Source organism: Urocitellus parryii, chromosome 6 (assembly GCF_045843805.1).
Source record: "Urocitellus parryii isolate mUroPar1 chromosome 6, mUroPar1.hap1, whole genome shotgun sequence".
Classification (NCBI taxonomy): Eukaryota; Metazoa; Chordata; class Mammalia; order Rodentia; family Sciuridae; genus Urocitellus; species Urocitellus parryii.
Window position 1 is genome coordinate 119,328,747 of NC_135536.1, and position 21,474 is coordinate 119,350,220.

Consider the following 21,474-nt stretch of genomic DNA (forward strand, 5'->3'; position numbering starts at 1 on the left):
CCATGATCAAGTAGGATTCATCCCTGGTATGCAAGGTTGGTTCAATATACGGAAATCAATAAATGTTATCCACCACATCAATAGACTTAAAAATAAGAACCATATGATCATCTCGATAGATGCAGAAAAAGCTTTCGACAAAGTACAGCATCCCTTTATGTTCAAAACTCTAGAAAAATTAGGGATAACTGGATCATACCTCAACATTGTAAAAGCAATCTATGATAAGCCACAGGCCAGCATCATTCTGAATGGAGAAAAATTGAAGGCATTCCCTCTAAGATCTGGTACAAGACAGGGATGCCCTCTCTCACCACTTCTGTTCAACATAGTCCTCGAAACACTTGCCAGAGCAATTAGGCAGACGAAAGAAATTAAAGGCATAAAAATAGGAAAAGAAGAACTTAAATTATCACTATTTGCAGATGATATGATTCTATACCTAGCAGACCCAAAAGGGTCTACAAAGAAGCTATTAGAGCTAATAAATGAATTCAGCAAAGTGGCAGGATATAAGATCAACACGCATAAATCAAAGGCATTCCTGTATATCAGCGACAAATCCTCTGAAACGGAAATGAGGACAACTACTCCATTCACAATATCCCCCCAAAAAATAAAATACTTGGGAATCAACCTAACAAAAGAGGTGAAAGATTTATACAATGAAAATTACAGAACCCTAAAGAAAGACATAGAAGAAGACCTTAGAAGATGGAAAAATATACCCTGCTCATGGATAGGCAGAACTAACATCATCAAAATGGCGATATTACCAAAAGTCCTATATAAGTTCAATGCAATGCCAATCAAAATCCCAACAGCATATCTTGTAGAAATCGATAAAAGAATCATGAAATTCATATGGAATAATAAAAGACCCAGAATAGCAAAAACAATACTAAGCAGGAAGTGTGAATCAGGCGGTATAGCGATACCAGACTTCAAACTATACTACAGAGCAGTAGTTACAAAAACAGCATGGTACTGGTACCAAAACAGGCGGGTGGACCAATGGTACAGAATAGAGGACACAGTAACCAATCCACAAAACTACAACTATCTTATTTTTGATAAAGGGGCTAAAAGCATGCAATGGAGGAAGGATAGCATCTTCAACAAATGGTGCTGGGAAAACTGGAAATCCATTTGCACCAAAATGAATCTGAATCCCTATCTCTCGCCGTGCACAAAAGTTAACTCAAAATGGATCAAGGAGCTTGATATTAAATCAGAGACATGGCATCTGATAGAAGAAAAAGTTGGTTATGATCTACACGCTGTGGGATCGGGCTCCAAATTCCTCAATAGGACACCCATAGCGCTAGAGTTAACAAATAGAATCAACAAATGGGACTTACTCAAACTAAAAAGTTTTTTCTCAGCAAAAGAAACAATAAGAGAGATAAACAGGGAGCCTACATCCTGGGAACAAATCTTTACTCCACACACTTCAGATAGAGCCCTAATAACCAGAATATACAAAGAACTCAAAAAATTAGACAATAAGATAACAAATAACCCAATCAATAAATGGGCCAAGGACCTGAACAGACACTTCTCAGAGGAGGACATACAATCAATCAATAAGTACATGAAAAAATGCTCACCATCGCTAGCAGTCAGAGAAATGCAAATCAAAACTACCCTAAGATACCATCTCACTCCAGTAAGACTGGCAGCCATTAGGAAGTCAAACAACAATAAGTGCTGGAGAGGATGCGGGGAAAAGGGCACTCTTGTTCATTGCTGGTGGGACTGCAAATTGGTGCAGCCAATTTGGAAAGCAGTATGGAGATTTCTTGGAAAGCTGGGAATGGAACCACCATTTGACCCAGCTATTCCCCTTCTCGGTCTATTCCCTAAAGCCCTAACAAGAGCATGCTACAGGGACACTGCTACATTGATGTTCATAGCAGCTCAATTCACAATAGCAAGACTGTGGAACCAGCCTAGATGCCCTTCAATAGATAAATGGATAAAAAAAATGTGGCATTTATATACTATGGAGTATTACTCTGCATTAAAAAATGACAAAATCATAGAATTTGGAGGGAAATGGATGGCATTAGAGCAGATTATGCTAAGTGAAGCTAGTCAATCTTTAAAAAACAAATACCAAATGACTCCTTTGATATAAGGGGAGTAAACAAGGACAGGGTAGGGACGAAGAGCTTGAGAAGAAGATTTACATTAAATAGGGATGAGAGGTGGGAGGGAAAGGGAGTGAGAAGGGAAATTGCATGGAAATGGAAGGCGATCCTCAGGGTTATACAAAATGTCATATAAGAGGAAAGGAGGGGCAAGACAAGATAATACAAATGGAAGAAATGATTTACAGTAGAAGGGGTAGAGAGAGAAAAGGGGAGGGGAGGGGAGGGGGGATAGTAGAGAATAGGACAGACATCAGAATACATCAGACACTAGAAAGGCAATATGTCAATCAATGGAAGGGTAACTGATGTGATACAGCAATTTGTATACGGGGTAAAAGCGGGAGTTCATAATCCACGTGAATCAACCGTGTTATATGATGTATTAAGAACTATGTAATGTTATGAACGACCAATAAAAAAAAAAAAGGGCTGGGGATGTAGCTCAGTATTAAAGTGCCCCTGGGTTCAATCCCCAATACCCTGCCCCCCAAAAAAAGATTGTACCAGAATTGGAGTCTTTGAATTATGAGTTCAAGAGGTTAAACTAATGGGGCATGATGTTATATGCCTGTAATCCCAGCTATTCCAGAAAATGAGGTAATAGAATTGAAGTTTGAGGACAGCCTGAACAACTTAGCAAGACACTACCTCAAAAAATAAAAAAAGGCTGGGGGATAAAGCTCAGTGGTAGAACACTTCCAGGTTCAACCCTAGGATTGCAAAAATATATTTTATATATACATATATTATTAAAATTAAAACTAAAGAGACTAGGCTTTATTTTGTAGGAAGCCATTAAGGATTTTTACTTTACTTTTTTTTTTTGCTTTGTTTTTGTGGTGCTGAGGTTCACCCAGGTCCTTAAAAACAATAAGCAAGTGTTCTACCACTGAGCTACACCTCCAGCCCCATGCTATTTTTAAAGAAGATATCATAAAATTAATGATTTTGAAAGAAAACTGTGGTGGAAGAAACTGGAAGACTGGAAATGGCGAAGTTATCCATTATGCTATTGCAATATCCAGATAACTAATAATGGGACTCTGTAATAAGAGAGAAGAAAGGAAGAAGCAGCGTGGCTCAGGGACTGAGGAAGGCAGTAGTGTCTAGTGAGTGGCTGAATGTGGGATGAGAGCATAATTGCTAAAATTTCAAGGTAGAACAACCGCAAGAGAATGGTGATGCCACCAACTAAAATATGAATCAGGAAAAAAAATACAGAAAGAAGAGCTCTCTATGGAGCATAGAAATGGGTCAGCCAAGTGGAGAGAAGCCCAATAGCCAGATAAAACTTTGAAGATGGTATTCAGAAGAGAGGGCAAGCCTAGAAATATGGTTTCTTAGTCCTAACTAATTTTATTTAGTTCAAACTTTAGTATATATGAGATTGTAGTAGGAGAGTCTATATAAAGTATGAAAAAAAGCCCTACCTATCTAAGTGACCCAAAGCAGAATCAGTTGGAAAGAACAGGGTCCCACAGGCCTCCATGTCCATGGTTATAGAGGGCTTGAACAGAAAGAGGACTCAGAAGAAGTCAAGAGTTCAATTTCTGGTAAGTCTCAAGAAAATACTGTCTCAATAATAGTGAGGATGGATATCCAAGCAGAGACAGGGAAAAGGGAATGGGGAGCCTGGGAGCATGAAGGAAAGGCCAAATTGATTCCCAAACACTATTTTACCTTCAACTCCTGTTTCTGTCTCATCCATGTCTTCTTTTATCCTCTCATCACTTTGGCAAACCACCACCCAGCAGATTAGACTGTCTGTCTCTGTGGGCTGCATGCTGGCTTACCTCCAGCCCTTAATTTCCCTGCTTTCTAAGTAAAACTGGAACATAAACTTAAGCATGAACTTAACTTTCCTGCTCTCTAAATAAAATCTACCTTGCTTGTTTCTCCCTTTCAAAAATCTGACTAGCCACTGACCAAACCCATAATCCTCACAGTAAACAAGTCAACTTTAGAAGGGCCTTCACCATTCTACACAGGAAGAAACTGAGGCCAGAGGCACTTTTGCACAGGATCAGCAGCTCCATGGCAGGCTGCCTCCTGACTGCTTGGTAGAACCTTTCGTATTAGTCACTATAGTTAGTAAACTGACCCTGCTGTGCCTCAGTGTTGTTCCTGGATGGATAAATGACAGCAAGCAGGGTGGACACTTTTTTCCCCCCACTTCTCTCATGAGATCATTTTTTAACAAATGCTGCCTTGAGAGACCACATAATAAATTTAGATAAAATTACTTTGAAGAAGATGCTAAAAGTCTCATGTAAGTAAAAAGTATAACTTTTTGGTTTTTGGTTTTTTTTAATCCCCAACAGTTCCAAATTGGAGTAGTAGCTATCTTGTCATTTTAAAGTAGTCCAGGTCTTTGTTTTCAAGGATAGGGCACACAAAGCTCAGTGAAGATACACACTTCCCTATTACAAGATCAGGGCTACTCGCTTTCTTCCAGCTACACCAGAATCTGTTAAAAGCTGTAATAAAGTAGAAGTGAACTGTGGAGACCAGCATCTTTTATTGCATTTTTGACTCCAGAGTCTCTGTTTATCTTATTTGGGTGGATGCTGAGAAAGCAAGACACTAAATGAAAAAGCATTAAAAGGAATAACTGTGACTGGTAAGAATTTACAACTAGTTCAGACTATCTACACAGGCAATTAATTACTGGCTTAGTGGTAAGGAAAAACTAGATGGGAAACCACTTCCACTTTCATAATTCAGCACAAACATGCCCAACATTGAAACTTTACAGAAAGCAATTGATCAGCATCCAACTGCATATATGCATAGCCATCCTAGGTTAGTGTCCACTCCATTTCATGGCTCAGTGCATACAGAGGTACCAAAGAGTCTCAGCTAGAAAATGGCTTATTACAAAGAGGTTTGGGGTGCTCAGTAAACTTGGAATCAAAATGAATTGTCTAATAGGAAAAGGAGCCATGCCTTTAATTAATGAGATAAAAGGACACTGGGAATTACAAATTTTGATTCAAATTTATTGAATTCCTATTATGGACCCTGAGCTGATTAGTGAGCTGCTCTGTGCCTCAGTTTCTTCTGTGTTAACATACTAAGGAATCATTCTGTCAGCCTAAATAACTGGCTCAGGAATACAAGTTTGATTTTCTTTTGATCATAATCTGAGGGAGTGAAAAGATTCGATGAATACAAGTCACAAATAAAATGATAAAATTTTATACAATTGCCTTCTTGAATTTCTTAGGCTCCAAAATGGGTTTCTTGGGTATGTGAACATTTTTGCAGCAATTCAAGCTGTAAAATACCTGACCTGCCTGATAGGTCTTATGGCAGCTTCCCATGATATGGAATCCTGAATAATTTGGGCCCAGATCACATTTTATATAATCAACATTTAATCCTTTTTGAATGTAGTTGCAACAGCGTTGACTGTAGGAGTTGCAAGTAAAGCAGTACTCCTCCCAGGAAGATCAAGAAATGAATGCAACTCGGTAATCAGCCTATATTCCTAGAGTGAGGTAATATCAAATACTGGGTATCAGTTTAGAAGGTTTTCACTCTGCACACTCTCCTGTTTACATTTGTGGTTTTGTGTAACGCAGCAGAATAGCACAGATGGTCTAATGTGGTGATCGTCAGTGTTTCTCATTTTTATCTCTCTACAATTCATTCCCTACAATATCCATCCCACTTAAGGTTCACTGAGGCACTGTAAAATGCCCAGTCTGAGCTGAAAATGAGGTTCCCTGCTGATAAAGTGGAAGTAGGCTGAAGGCACACTGGGCCCATAATAGAAAAATAAAAGCTAATGTAGACCAATTTTGAAGAGTCCTGTATTTTGTAATTATTGCTTTCTTTGGGGGAAAGGAGAGAAAATTGAATGGAATGATGAAGAGTCATGTCGTTTTGTTTAGTTTTTGTACAGTGCAAACTCAGTGAACCTCTAGGGCAGCCTGGACTCTGCAGACAGCCTTCATTGATTGAGTTTTACTCAGTTGTATAGTCAGGTCGTTTATGAGTGAGTGTCTGTTATTCAGATTGTCTGCCATTGCCCCTGCCCTATTACCTTGCCAACTTCCATCTGTTTCATAAAAACTTTTCATGTAATCTAGCCGCTCTGAGTAAATAAACCACATGGCCACACTGGACTAGATGCATCCTTTTCTTAGTATTTTGTATAGGCATATTGAACATGCACCATGTGCCTTGTCCTGTGTTAGAACCTAAAGATACAAGTGTCTGCTCTTAAGATAACAGTGTGCTAACTGTAATAATAGAGATTAGAAGTAAGGGGCTCTATGGTTTAGCATTTTCTCTAACAGAAATAACACCTGAGAAGAGTGTAAATGAAAAACTAGGAATCCGATGAATCTCTCAGGTGAAGAGAAGGAGAAGGAGTGAGGGGCTGGCTGCGGACAGTTTAGTATGTTAAATGCAAGTGGAAAGGAGATGGGAAGTAAGGCTGAGACTGAATGTGAGGCCAGGAGCTTTATCCTGTGAAAATAATGGAAAGAAGTTTAAATAGGCAAGTGATAACACGTGGAAGGTACATTTGAGAAGAATCACATGAGAGGAAGGGAGACCCATTGAAAAGCTTTTGTGGTAGTTGAGGCAAGTGATGGGGTAAATTAGAGATGGAAGGTCAGAAGTATTAGACCATATCCTGTCTTTTCTTTCCCTGCTGCTTATAACAGCTTTACAGAGTCTTTAAAAAAGTTAGCTAAGTTGAGGTTCTTATTACAAACATAAATGCTTGAAAATGGCAAATTTGCCTCAAAGGCATGCAGAACAGTTGCCATGAGCAACATAGAAAATAGTCCCCTGGGCTGAAATGCATGTTTGAAATTAAACTTTTTAGGCTGGGTATAAGGAACCATCATCAAGCTCCATTTCCCTGCTAAGATCAGGCTTGTGTGTCATGTGCTTTGACCTGGATCTAAGAAGGTCGCAGAAGAGACTAATTTGGCTCTGATTTTGGAAACATGGTTTTTCATTCTGTTTTGTTTTTCCATTGCCCAACAAATGATCGTCTGTAGTTAAAGAGCCCCCTTCCCTGTGTTTGGCAATCTTATCAGATTGCTTCAGGATGCTGTGCCTTACAGGTAGAAGTACTGAGGAGCAGTCAGAACTTGTGAACACTCACTTGGTAGGAACCAGTATTTCTCCTTTCTCTTCTGTGTCCTCACTGATCTTTATTAATGCAAACAAGTGCCCAGTTTCTCCTTGAGCCCCCATTTTTGCAACAGTACATTATTCACATGGGGGGAGAGATGTACCTACCAACTGCTAACTGTTCCTTTTGATGTTCCTCTGACTCCTCTGAAGAGTGGCTCCAGCAGTGAGGTCACCATGCCCAGGATGAGCTTCTTGTCCTATTCATGCTCTTCTTGTGCAGTGTACCCTTTGCATGAATTTACCATCATCACCTTCTTAGAACCAACATTTTTCCAGAAGGAGACCTGTGTGTATTTTACAAGAAGGTTTGCCCTTCACCAGAGCCTAGTTTTGTTTCCATGCACGGTTTACAAGTAAATGAGGCCTGGATGTTGATACTGCAGCTCCCTCTAGTGTCTCTGTGGCTGAGGCTCTCATAGTGTTTTTCTTCCCTTTCAAAGAATGTAGAAAGGGACAGAATCTGCCAAAACACGCAGCATTTTAAGTAGGTTTTTCCACACATAGTTAAATAGAAGGTGATTTTTCTTCCATTAGAAAAGGGAACCTTGAGCTGGGGGTAAAGCTTAGTGGCAGAACACTTGCCTAGCATGCATGAGATCCTGGATTCAAGCCCCAGCAACTCACACACACACACACACACACACACACACACACACACGAAGAAAAAGAGGAAGAAGAGGAGGAGGAAGGAGAAGAAGAAGGAGAAGGAGGAGAAAAGAGATTCTTACATGAAGATATGAGACCATTTTATTCCTTTTTTAAAAGTGGAGCAAGCCAGGCACAGTGGCACATGCCTGTAATCCCAGCAGCTCAGGAGACTGAGATAGGAGGATCACAGGTTCAAAGCCAGCTTCAGCAATGAATGAGGCACTAAGCAGCTCAGTGAGAACCTGTCTCTAAATTAAAATACAATATAGGGATGGGGATGTGGCTCAGTGGTTGAATGCCCCTGAGTTCAATCCCCAGTTACCCCGCCACCCCCGGCAAAAAAAAAAAAAAAAACCCAACTGGGGAGACAGCCTAGGAGTCCTGTGGAAATCATTCTGTGTGGAAAGTGGTCTCTTTCTTGAGATTTCTCTGGTTCAATCCATCCACCCTTTCTAAGGAAAGAATGTGAATTCCTTTCAAGAAAGATAAATGAAAATGAGAAGCCAAGAGAAGTTACTTTGATCCCTGGTAGAGAAAATATAGGGTAAGAAAAGGAAAAAAAAAAAAAACTGGCAATAAGAACCCTGTCCATTTATTCTGGAAAGAGTGGCTTGTTTTCTGAAATAACTTTTGGACTAGAAATTTATCATCTGAAGTCAGGTCATTTTGAGTTTTGGGGTTTTTTGGGGTTTTTTTTTTTTTTTTGCTAAACTAAAGGAGTCAAGTTATTAATATTTGAAAAATGGCTACTATGTGATGCATAGAATAATATAATTCTCCTACCTAAATTAACATCATTGCAGGCTCCATAATAAAGATTTATGAGATACTCATTGTGTGAAATGCTATTATGGAAATCTCCATAGGTCTGTGTTTGGGTTATAACTGGTTTCGTGGTTATGAACCAATTAAAAGCCCGAGTATTTTCCTCTCTTTTACACTCCAGTCTTGTCCCATTTTCTTTTGCCCTTAAACTAGAGCCACCCATTATTCTTCAACCTGTCTGTGTATTGTAAAAATGAAGAGATAAGAAAGTGCCGCCTACTCAGGTTGGCTATCTAGACAGACCATTTTCCTTCAGAGCATCCAACATGGTGGAACAATTTATCATTTCTTCTTCGTAAATCACTTTGATCCTTTATCTCAAGTTGATCGGTGAAGCTGAACATAAATTCTGGTTGTAGTGTCCATGTTCTTATCTATACCTAGAGCGCTGGAGGACCTTATAAAAACATGTGTGTCTGTGTCCGTGTGTATCTAATAAAATTAGAATATCACAATCAGAATATCTTCTCTGCTTCTAATGTTAAATTACCAGGTCATGAGTTCTCTTCAGTGTGACTTGGCATAATAAAAACTATACACTTGATCAAACCATTCATTCTCTTAATCTGAGGTTGACCTATTTTGGACTAGAACATTTGCTGGTTTGAACTTGTTAGGGCTGACCCTGGCACAGATGTGTTGACCTTTAACAGTTGCTCATTGGCTGCCCTTTATCAAACCCCCTGCTATGGCAAGTGACTCTCAGGACTCTTGTTCTCTTTTAAAATTATATCATCACTTTTAACATTTGCCAGTTGTCATTATAAGTGTTAAATTTGTACAACTTATAGTAAGCAGATGTTTTCTACACACTTGATCCTATGTAATCTTCACAACTGCCCTGTGAGGTAAGTTTTAGTATTTTTTATATTGTTTCCCTTATTTAGAAGACTGAGACCCAGAGAAGCAAAGTGAATATGTCCAAGGTTACACAGCTAGTGGCAGGGCTATATCCCTGGCCACCTAAGTCCTTGATGAGTGTCCTTTCTACAACACAATAGCTGAAGTTTAACTTTCAGTGTCATTCAGCTTAACTCAGTGGTATTTGATAGACTTTTCAAAGACTGAGGAGTTGGAACCCTTGAACTTTCAGTCTAGCAGGCAATGTGATATTGAGTAAATTATTTAAACTGGCCAAGAGGTTAATGGCGCCATGTGCCAGATCCAACTCCTATACAACTAAATTATGGCTAGTATAGAATTTTTAAATACCTGGTGACACATAAACATGAAATATTGCCAACAGTACATTATAAAAAGAATTCATGTGATTCATGAACATATAGGATTATATATTACACTGCATGTGCTAAGACTTTGAGAGCTTTCTAAAGATAGTATTTTCTGAAAGATATATGATTGAACTTGAACTCCCCTGGGGACATCCATTTCAAGATCAGAAGTTTGCTTTTTTAAAAAAAAAGAAAAAAGAAAGAAAGAAATGCTTCATGTAAAGCATTTTTCAAACTCATCAGGCAGATAGATACGTACATACTTCTTATTTCCATAGCACTATTCAGTGATAGCAAGTCTTAAGTATAATGAGTCCAGTAAATGAGAAGGAGATGCCCTTGTCCCCTGAGACTCACTTCCCTTTCTTTTCTTTTTAACATCTATTTGAATGGAAATCAGAGCATGCTGCTTCTCAGAACTGGGGACCCATCGGCATCATCCTAAGAAAATGTACATTTTTCTTTTTAAGTAAAAATAAGTAGAAAATCCTTTTTTAAAAAATTTGCTCCTTTTCTGAATTACTCTTAGAAACAGGCAGTGTCCACACTATGGAGAGTGCTTATTGCTGGGAGGCTTTGGTATCTGAAATGTGGCGGTGTCCTGCTGAGGAGGAAGAACACAGCATACACTGTGAGCAGGGTCATAAGGGGACCCCTGACCAGGCTATGATAGCCTATGCACTGGCATGAGAGACTGTCTTCCACAATCAGCCTCTTTATCTCATGGGGATAAATCCATTTGGCTGGTGATTTTACTTACTTTTTGCTTTTCTAGCCTTTGAGACTAAAAATACTTGTTACAGTATATGGGACTCTTGGCTGATGTTTTTGATCCCAAAACTGCCTTGATCCATAACCACTTGATAAAGTTCTTTTTCAAAGCTCTTCTGCCTGAATATTGGGCATTAAATGAGACCTGTTTAGAGAAAGTATAAAACTCAGAATCCTACTGTTGAAAGTTGGTTTTGTTCTGACAAGGTCAGACATATGACTCTTTACCCCTACCCTGCCAATGAACTGTGAGTGCCAGAGTTGTGACCATGACAGTGACTGAAAAGTTAAGAGAGCCTGGCTTACAGGGCCAACAGTATGTCACACTCTTAACCAATAAAAAATTAACATAAAGGATGATGGATTATGAAATAAGGTATCCTGGCCTACATTAAGAGCCATGTTTGGCCTGCTTTGTAAATCTGAGCTGTAAACCACTATGGAAAGTAGGTAAACCACTGGGCTGTAGGTAAATCTGGGCTGTAAAGTAGGTAAACCTGGGCTGTTGGAAAGACCCTTTGACCACTTTTCTCCATGCCTCCCTCCCTCTACTCTACTCTCCCTAGCTTCTGGTAACCACTGTTCTCTCAACTTATGTGAGATCAATCTTTTTAGATTCCACATATGAGTGAGATCATACAGTTGTCTTTCTGTGCCTGGCTTGTTTCACTTAAATGATGATCTCAGCTCCATCCAAGTTGTCACAAATGACAGAGTTTTGTTCTTTTCTATGTATTTACACCACATTTTCTTTTCATTCATCAGTTGGTGGACACTTAAGTTTCCATTCCTTGGCTATTGTAATAGTGCTACAGTGGACATGGAAATACAGATGTTCCTTTAACATTGTTGATTTCATTTTTCTCCCATTCTGTAGGTTGTCTCTTCACTGTTGTTTTTCCTTTGCTGTGTGGAAGTGTTTTAATTTAAAATAATCTCATTTGTCTGTATACCTATTGGATGCATACCCTGGAATGGGGTTGCTAAATTATGTGATGGTTCTACTTTTAATTATTTGATGACACTTCATACTGTTTTCCATAATGGTTGTACTCATTTACATTCCCAGCAACAGATGGGTTCTCTTTTTTCCATATTCTCACCAGCACTTATCTTTTGTCTTTTTGTTTTGTTTTGTTTTGTTTTGTTTTGTTGTTCAAAACATTACAAAGCTCTTGACATATCATATTTCATACATTAGATTCAAGTGGGTTATGAACTCCCATTTTTACCCCAAATACAGATTACAGAATCACATTGGTTATACATCCACATTTTTACATAATGCCATATTAGTAACTGTTGTATTCTGCTACCTTTCCTATCCTCTACTATCCCCTCTCCCCTCCCCTCCCATCTTCTCTCTCTATCTTTTGTCTTTTTGATAGTCATTCATTCTAACTGCAGTGAGGTGATATTATGGTTTGATTTGCCTTTCCCTAATGATTAGTGATGTTGAATATTTTTTCATATACCTATTGGCCATTTATATATCTTCTTTTGAGAAATGCCTATTTACGTCGATTGCCCATTATTAAATTTGATTACTTGGTGGAGTTTTTTGTTGTTGTTTATTTTTAAGTTTTATTTTTATTTATTTTTGCTCTTAAGTTGTTGCATTCCTTATACAGTCTGGATATTTGCCACTTGTCAGATACATCGTTTGCAAATATTATCTCCTATTCTGTAGGTTGTCTCTTCACTGTTGTTTTTCCTTTGCTGTATGAAAGTGTTTTAGTTTAAAATAATCCCATTTGTCTGTTGTTGCTTTAGTTGCCTATGCTTTGGGGGATCTCTCCAAAATATTGTTGCCCCTTTCAAAATCCTGAAGAATTTTCCCTGTGTTTTCTTCTAGTAGTTTCAGGCCTTACATTTAAGTCTTTTATCCATCTTAAGTTGATTTTTGTAACGATGAGAAATAGGGGTCTAGTTTCATTCTTCTGCATGTGATTATCCAGTTTTCCCAGCATCAGGAAACAGACCCTCCGCCTACTTTGAGGGGTCAGTGTGAAGACTAGAAATAGTACATAGAGTGCAAAGCACAGTCTTGTGTGTAGATGGCCATGAGAAAGTGTTACTATCATTATTACTGTCACTCAGCATGGAACTTCTAAGACCTTTTCTGAAGACTTCACTGTTTGTTCCTAACCAAGTTAAACCTTCCAAGTTAATCCTTTTCAGTACATCGTAAGTCTGGTTGTGAAAGTGTGGGTCTCATATTATCTTGCTTGCTTTCTTTTTTCAGATCTGTAAGAGCAAAGCTAAAGAATCTCAGCAGTATTATCATAGCTTGGCTGTCCGGCAGAGTCTGGCTGTTCATTTTAACATCCAGCAGGACTGTGGTCATTTCCTTGCTGAAGTCCCCAATCGTCTGCTTCCCTGGGAGGATCCTGATGCCCCTGAAAAGGCAGAGGATGAATTGGAAGACAGCGAAGAAGAAGCGAAGGGAGAAACTAATGGAAAAAAAACAGAGGCCTGCTCTGAAACAGAGTCATCTCAGAAAGACAGCCAGGGAGTCACAAACAGGAAGCAGAGAAGCCATGTTGTGGTCATCACCAGAGAGGTTCCCCATCTCACTGTGGCCGATTTTGTGAGAGATTCTCTGGCCCATCATGGGAAAAGCCCTGACTTGTATGAGAGGCAAGTGTGTCTGCTGCTCTTACAGCTGTGCTCTGGCCTTGAGCACCTCAAGCCCTACCATGTCACTCACTGCGACCTACGCCTAGAGAACCTACTGCTTGTCCACCACCAGCCTGGCGGAGCCACCCAGAGCCTTGGACCTGCAGAGCCCAGCCCCACCTCATCTTGTCCCATGAGGCTTATTGTGAGCAACTTCTCTCAGGCCAAGCAGAAGAGCCATCTGGTGGACCCTGAGATCCTCCGGGACCAGTCCCGCCTTGCCCCCGAGATTATAACAGCCACCCAGTATAAAAAGTGTGATGAGTTCCAGACAGGCATCCTCATCTATGAGATGCTGCACCTGCCCAACCCCTTTGATGAGAACCCAGAGCTGAAGGAGAGGGAGTACACCCACGCAGACCTGCCTCGAATCCCTCTCCGCTCCCCCTACTCCCGGGGCCTGCAGCAGCTGGCCAGCTGCCTCCTGAATCCCAACCCTTCTGAACGCATCCTCATTTCCGACGCCAAAGGCATCCTCCAGTGTCTGCTCTGGGGCCCCCGCGAAGATCTCTTCCAGACATTCACTGCCTCTCCAAGCCTAGCACAGAAGAACACCCTGCTCCAAAACTGGCTGGACATCAAGCGAACGCTGCTGATGATTAAGTTTGCTGAGAAGGCCCTGGATAGGGAGGCAGGGATCAGCCTTGAGGACTGGCTTTGTGCTCAGTATCTGGCCTTTGCCACTACAGACTCCCTCAGTTGTATTGTGAAAATCCTGCAACACCGTTAATGTGGCCTGGATGCTGCTTTTACTACATTTCCGTGTTCTTCATGATTCCCCCTGTGCTGCCCCATTATACAGTTCAAAGAAAACAGAGAGACAAACCTTCCATTCCTGTCCATAAACAGATGGGTCTATCAGAAGGCTATCACAACTCCAGATCAAGTGACAAGCGGGGTCTGTTTTCACTTTGCAAAATTCAACTGCGCAAACATGCAGTTTCCTTCCCTTGGAACATCTTTCATCCTAGTAGTCCCCCAAATGCAGGTAAAAAATGAAAATGCACCTCTTTGAAGGGACAACTCCTGTGGTGTGAACTCAATGAACTGTGGCCAGCTCCTCCATAATTCTGAAGATCACCTGTCTTTCTATAAACAAGTATTTATTCTTACTAGCAATAGTCAGATGTAACCAACCTCTGCCATCATCCCGTAAATCTCACAACAGACTCCTTCTTCCTTTAGGTTATCAATAACTGAGCCTTTGCCAGGCAGACTTGCATCCTTAGCATGAGTCCAGTTTTGGTTACCAGAGACTATATCTTTGTTCCAGCAGACAGTAGAAAGAAAAAGAGCAATCCCTACACTTTAGGTCACAGACCCATTTTCATTTCTATTATCAATAAGTGTGTGCACTGCACGGAGGACAGCTCTAATAGCCTCCCCTCTGCTGCCAGTGCCTGGTTCTCCTTCACCTCTGCTCAGTCCCCACTTGTCGATGAAGTTGGTGTTTATCAGCCACTTGCAGCCCATTACAGGGCTGACCCAAGGTGGTGTCACCAGTGCCTCAGCAGGGTGGAGCACAGTTCAGAGCTTATAAATAGCTGGCAGGACATGAGGAGATGATTTTCTTGCATGTGCAATTCTCTAGGGGCCACCAGGGAACAGAGTTTAAAGTACTATTCTTTGATTACTGTCAGAGCTGTCAGCGTTGGCAGCCAGGGCTGGCAGTGTCTGATCAGAGTTTTCCCCCGAGCAGTAATTGGCCAGCTTCCTTCTATCAGTAGCCAGTGTTAACTAGTCGACCAAATGCTATAGACAACAGCCCTGAATGAAACGGCTGTCAGCTTAGCTCTAAGATCTGCTTAGATGGCACTGTGAAACTGGCTACTTGGATAGCCAGAGGTAGGGGACAGGGAGAAGGCCACTGATGAGATGCTGACCCTACCAGAGAGACCTCCTTCTGGTGTAAGTGGCACATTGCTCCTAGGACTCTCAAATGGCTCTGGAGGACAGCTCACATGAAGGCTGACTGCTGAGGCTGTGGCTGATAGCAGCTGGGCTCACTGCCCGCTGTGCTCCTCTCCCGTGGATGTATGTGCAATCTTTGTATCTATTTTTTAGCTGTATATTACATTGTCTATGTTGCAACCTCACCTGAAGCGAGATCTACAGAAACCTTCCCCTTCTTCCCTCAGACATATTTGCGCTAAGACAAGTGTTCCTTTCACCTGAGTGTGTGTGCGTGTGTGTGCTTGTTGTATACAGAACTGTGAGTATTTGTTTACTTCAACCTTGAAATCCCAAGAGTCACTCGAATGGCATGAGTGTGTGTACAAGTGTGTGCTTCTATGTATGTGCACACACATACTGGAAATAGAAGACAGGCCAGCCTGTGCGTCAGGGTTGATAGTAGTGTTCTCTGCACCTAGGTGGCAAGGAAGCCTGGGGCCCTTATCCACCAGCACAGAGTTTTCTTAAAGCCGAGACTGATTGTGCAGTATTACTTAGATGGCATATTAGTGGCCTTGGAAATTGCTAAACTTTAAACATTTGTAATAGCCTTTCAAGTGATTCACCTGTGTCAAAGAGGATCAAGAAAGGAGAAGAATGTATTTTATTGTGCTTTTTTTTTTTTTAAGAGAATGACATGTGAGGCTCCACATGAGGATGTCCTTGTCCTCCCAGCCAGTAGTACAGGACTCCCAGGAAAGAGGCTGGTGGGCCCACAGAAGAGTCTTGCCTAGGAATGTCTATGGAGTGGGCATGCCGCTGCAGGCCAGCAATCCACTCCCTCAGTGTCCTGTAGCATGGCTGCACCTTGCCTGGCAGGCTGGTGTTTGGTTCCTCTTAGCATAGCCCATGTGCACATAACTCCTTGCCTAATTATGCACTGAACTGGCAGCACAGACCACTGCCCATGTCAGCCAGCACATTCCTGCAACCCGCCCCCCCCCCCGCCCCGCAACAGTTTGCAAATTGAGACATACTTTCTCAATGTCACTCTCCTGGTGCCTTGCCCATGTAAATTTGAATGTTGACTATTTAATGAGGTTACATATTTAATGCAGAATGTTCCCTGGTCCCTCTGTTTGTTCTGTCTCTGGGTATCTTCCCCCACCACCACCACTCTGTTATGACTGTGATCAGCCTTCTCTTTCATTCCACAGTAGAACAAGCACGGACACCTCACTACCACGGTCTTAGAGCACTGGTGACTGAGCACCTCTTCATACTGCACATAGTTAGTACTATTTCTACATCCATGTTTGTGAAGGGCAAAAGAGGAATGCCAGCTAGTCAGAGAAGGGCCTCAGGCTTCCCAGAGACAGGTGGCTACATTAATTTTCTCTGGGTGATGGCCAAAGAATGTGAGGGGGAGGGAAAGAGGGTGTTACAGGTCAGAACAGAATAGAGAAAAGAACTGCATTTCTAGGTAAGCTGTACAGCAGATGGTCCTCAGAATATTTTTCTGAAATAATTAAATTCAGTCATTCTAACATTATCATAAATATTTTACATTTCCATTTTAATTGTGGTAGGAACTTTTAATTAATTCATCCACTGAAAAGAAATCCTACCCTCTGTAGAACCAACTACACACACACATTTAATATATATATAATATATTACATATTATATAACATAATATATATTATATATATATATATGACTTTTGGATTGTGACTAGTATAGCACTTTAAGTTTTCTCAAGTAACATCAAGTTATTGTCTTCAAAATTGATTGGAAATCTTTTTCTTTTCTGTTGAAGTCTTTAGTATAGATCCTTCTGTATATGTTGAGAGTTTGAACAATTAAGCCCACATTGGAATTTTTTCTTAAGCCACATGAGCATGAACAATCTCTGACACATTTGGGTGCTAGAGAGAGAGGCCAGTGGCTAGAGCAACCAAGAGCAAGAATGAATGTATCTCAGAGTGCCTTGCTGGAGTGGTAACCTTGTCTTGAAAGGAAGAGGGTACAGGGTGTTCCACAGAAAGAGTGAGGACTGTGCCCATGGAGGAGAGTCCTTTTGATATGTGCACACTAATGTGAAGCACAGAAGCTAATCAGGAAGAATGACAGCAGGATGAGAAAAAGAGCAGTTATGACCTGTAGATCAACAATATGAGAATCACAAATGAGGTCCACCAACCCTAAGGCTGAGTTAGGACTGGAGGCCAGCAGCATAGCAGTGAGTTTCGGGATTTGCCCTCAGAAGGTGGACTGGGTGAATGGAGGGGCACAAACATCCCTCCTACCTAACTACTGATGTTGATGGACGGAAAAGAAACACACCAGGGTTTAGAGTCAGAGCATCTCCATTGCCAGATTAGGCCCGTCTACTTCCAAACGCAATAAATACATCTGTGAACACAGAAATCTCAAAGCCAAGAAGTCTCAACCTAAGGAATGTTAATGATATTTCTGGGAACTACCAAAAATTGTATTTTAAATTCTCTAATATTATAAAATTCATGAGAGACCTTTGGGGCCCACTAAACAGTAGGGCCCAACATTATCATAAATATTTTTGATAATATTTATCACCCTGCTCTCCAAAGTTGAGCTGTAACTACTTTGGAACTGGGAAGTAACCTGACATTTAATTTTGCCGGTAACATGCAATTAGGATTCTCCCCTGCCCTTTATCAGCAGTAATCTGGAAAAAAAAATACAGACTAGTCCTAGAAATTTGGATGGATTTAGGATCCCACACTGTATTTCCAGTGATTTAGATGTATAAGCATGAACATACTTGGAGAGGGGACAAGCGGAACTTGACTCCCTGGGCCAACACTGGCATTGCTTTTCATCCCCTCACTAGTGGATAAGGATTGAAGATTCTGCCCGGTCGAATCAGTGAACAGAATGGCTACCTGCAAAACTGGTTATTGGATTTACCTCGTTGGAGCTCATATACTCAAAGGCCCAAAGCTCTGTGCTGAGACAAACCCAAGAGCTGCTCTTACTGGAGAGTGCACTGAAGTCCAGCTGTCCGTGCTCACAGCAACACCGCAGGTGGGGACTCCACGGACCAAAAATGATGCCCTGGGGAAGTCAGAAGAGGCGCAATACAAGATCCTAGACAGATTATACCAAAGAAATCAAGCTTTTTTATCTCAATGCTTCTCCAATGAGGAGGCTGAGGTGTGACAGATGCCAGGGGAGGGAAATTCACACACATTCCATGTTAGGGTATTCAGCTGATAAATCCATCCTTTAAAAAGCACCTATTTTTTTTAAGCAGTCCATTTTGTATATCAGAAGAAGATGATGATGAAGATGGTAGAATCCTGGAGCAGACAGTGAAGTCCCTGGTATCTAGGGAGAAGTTCTTTCAGCCCTGTAGCACGGCTGTGGCTGTTGTCCAGACCTCAGTGTGGGAACTTCATATAATGCTGAGAGCTGAAGTTTAGGGGTTTGGGGGGGTTGTTTGTTTGTTTAAAGAGAGTATAGTTTCAATAGGTTTAAGAACTCTTGAGAAATTTCTTAACATATTGTACCATTTTTTATAAACCTTCCTGCAGAGGTGTTTACCATTCAGCATCACCATCATTTAGTATTTATAAGTGCCCAGACTGTACAAGGTGCTATACAGCTGTTACACACTCCCTCTCTGCAGCTGTTTGAAATTAGAATAGATGTTGCATCAGCCACTGCTGGAAGCTTTGCCCGCCTAGGTGGGCCGCAGGGGCCTGCATTCCAACAGCCCTCCCACCCTTCCGCGCTGAGAGCCTCCTAGTCCCTTCCTGCTCACCTCATCCATCCCACCCGCCCCCATGGATTTTTTTAATCAAGGAAGTTTCAGGGAATCAAAAGAAATCAGAAAATTTTTTAACCTAGCAGAACTACAGAGCTATATATTTTGCTATGAATATTATTGTAGTACAGAAAATCCCCTTTGCCGTTAGTGTGTGCGAGCGTGTGTGCGCACTCTGGATAACTTGAATGTTGGACCAGCCCTGTGGCTTCAGGGTTGTGTTGCTGAAAGGTGAAACCACACTGCACCAGGAAGCCTGCTCAGATACTACCTGGTTATCCCTTCCCTACCAGTTCTCTAGAGGATTGTGTGTGAATACACCGGGCTGGGATTTTCTGTTGATGTGCAGGGCATTTTGGCATGAGATGAAGGCAGAAGCAAGGTATCATCCATCTCACTGATTTGAATCATGCCGGTCCTCATTCCAATCTCCCTTTAATTCTCCATGGCATTGCCCACACTCTATATTTGAAAATCTTGTTTCTTTTTGTAGAGCTTAATCTTCCTACTTTCATATTTTAGAGTTGTATTAATCATAACAGGTCCCCTTGGCCAGGCGCCGACCTTTGGTTTGCTGTGGTACTTTGCTGTGTACTCTGTGGCATCATGTTACTGTGTAAATAAATTCATTTTAATATACATTAAAAGCCAGTCTTTGAGCACTTGTCTTTTAACTCTGCCACACAGACATGCTAGTGACGGTTTGATTGCACACATTGTTGTCTTGCCCCCAGGATGGACACATGTCCTTAAAACAGGAAATGGTAGCTAGTAGTCATCGTGCCCTCTGTCCTCTGGAGCCTCTTCCCCTCCTCTGACATGGACTGCATTTTCTCTTCAGTCCCTCTCCAATCTGAGAAAACTGGGCTTCAGAGAGGAAGTGGAGGCTTTCTGCTTCCCTCAGCCCTCAGAAGACTAAAGGTTTGCTGTGTGAGGTTGCCCCCTGCTGACCAGTCACCTGTAGGCCTCCTGGGTTTGTGCTGCATGTGAGAGGCTTGGTTAACCACCAGATCTGGCTGACTCTCCCAGTGGAAATCACAGAGCTGTGCAGATCATATGAGCAGGGGCAGGGCCTGTACGCATCATCTACAGAATTCACCCACGCCTTTGACCTGTTCTGTAAGGTGCGCGGTCACACGCCTGTTCCTCACAAAGGCAGACAAGCTAATTGGTGGAAACTGCAGAGTAGAGAGAGGAGGCCACCTGGCTTAAGCAGGAAGAGCCAGCCATCAGCAGTGGTAGCAACAGCTGTCACATTATTAGCATGGATGAAAGTGCAAGTGTGCACACTTTAAATTTAGAACACTGTTCTAACCTACAATGGACGCTGCCTCCAACCCACTGTTTCCTGCTATTCTTCACTGGCAAGCAAGCACTCTGAAATTTGCAGACATTGTTTTTTGTTTTTTTTTCAATTTTTTTTTTTTTAGTTGCAGTGGAATACATATTTTTTTTTTAATGTGGTGCTGAGAATCGAACTCAGCATCTCACAGACATTAGGCGAGCGCTCTACCATTGAGCCACAACCCCAGCCCCTCCAGACATTGTTTTTAAGACATATTCCAGAAGAGTAACTGCCAGGCTCAAGTTTTGTGTTATTGAGCAAAACGCATACTGGTGTGGACCTAAAAATTGTGTTGCCCGGGGCCTAGGAGAAAGGGTCACCAACAAAACCAACCAGACAAGCCTGGGGACATGGGCCCTTCCTGCTGGTGGAGAAGAGCCTAGGGGATGGCCCGCACAACATGCAGGTTTCTGGGGGTAAGGAGCTGACGAGGTGGATTGGGTGGTCTTCACTAGGTTGGGTGGCTACCTCATGAGTGCCACCCCAGGGCCCTAAAAGGATGTGGGCCAGGGCATGGTGGGACCGGTTTGGGGTTGGCTTAGCCAGACTCCAGGGGAGATAAAACAGACCAGAGGAAACCTGAGCTCCTGTTCTTCAGTGAGACCGCTTTGTCTTAAGGGAAGAGAGTCTGGAGAGAAGTCCTCTCCCCTCCAGCACCACTGCCCTCCTGACTCATGACTGAGCACTGACACCTGCATGGCCTTTGGCATTACATGCCTGCAGTGACCGCTTTCAACCCAACAAGCATTCTTTTTGCTTTGTTGTTGTTTTTTTCTTTTTTTAATTGTTTGTTAAGCTGTTTTTGGTACTTGATATGTAACCCAGGGGTACTTTACCACTGAGCCACATCCCCAGCCCTTTTTGTTTTTAATTTTGAGACAGGGTCTCACTAAGTTGCTTAGGGCATCACTAAGTTGCTGAGGCTGGCCTTGAACTTGAGATCGATCCTCCTGTCTT

At 41.7% G+C, this 21,474-nt stretch overlaps 1 protein-coding gene across 1 annotated transcript in view; it reads left to right on the forward strand.

The window, feature by feature from the left end:
• The window catches only part of Peak1 (pseudopodium enriched atypical kinase 1), a 300,160-nt gene extending 280,393 nt beyond the window's left edge, over nt 1-19,767 (forward strand). Inside the window, exon 10 of the mRNA XM_077799587.1 lies at nt 13,035-19,767. Within this exon, the coding sequence (XP_077655713.1) occupies nt 13,035-14,198 (1,164 nt within the window). The 3' untranslated portion in view covers nt 14,199-19,767. The remainder of the gene's footprint in view (nt 1-13,034) is intronic.
• Nucleotides 19,768-21,474: the final 1,707 nt, after the last annotated feature.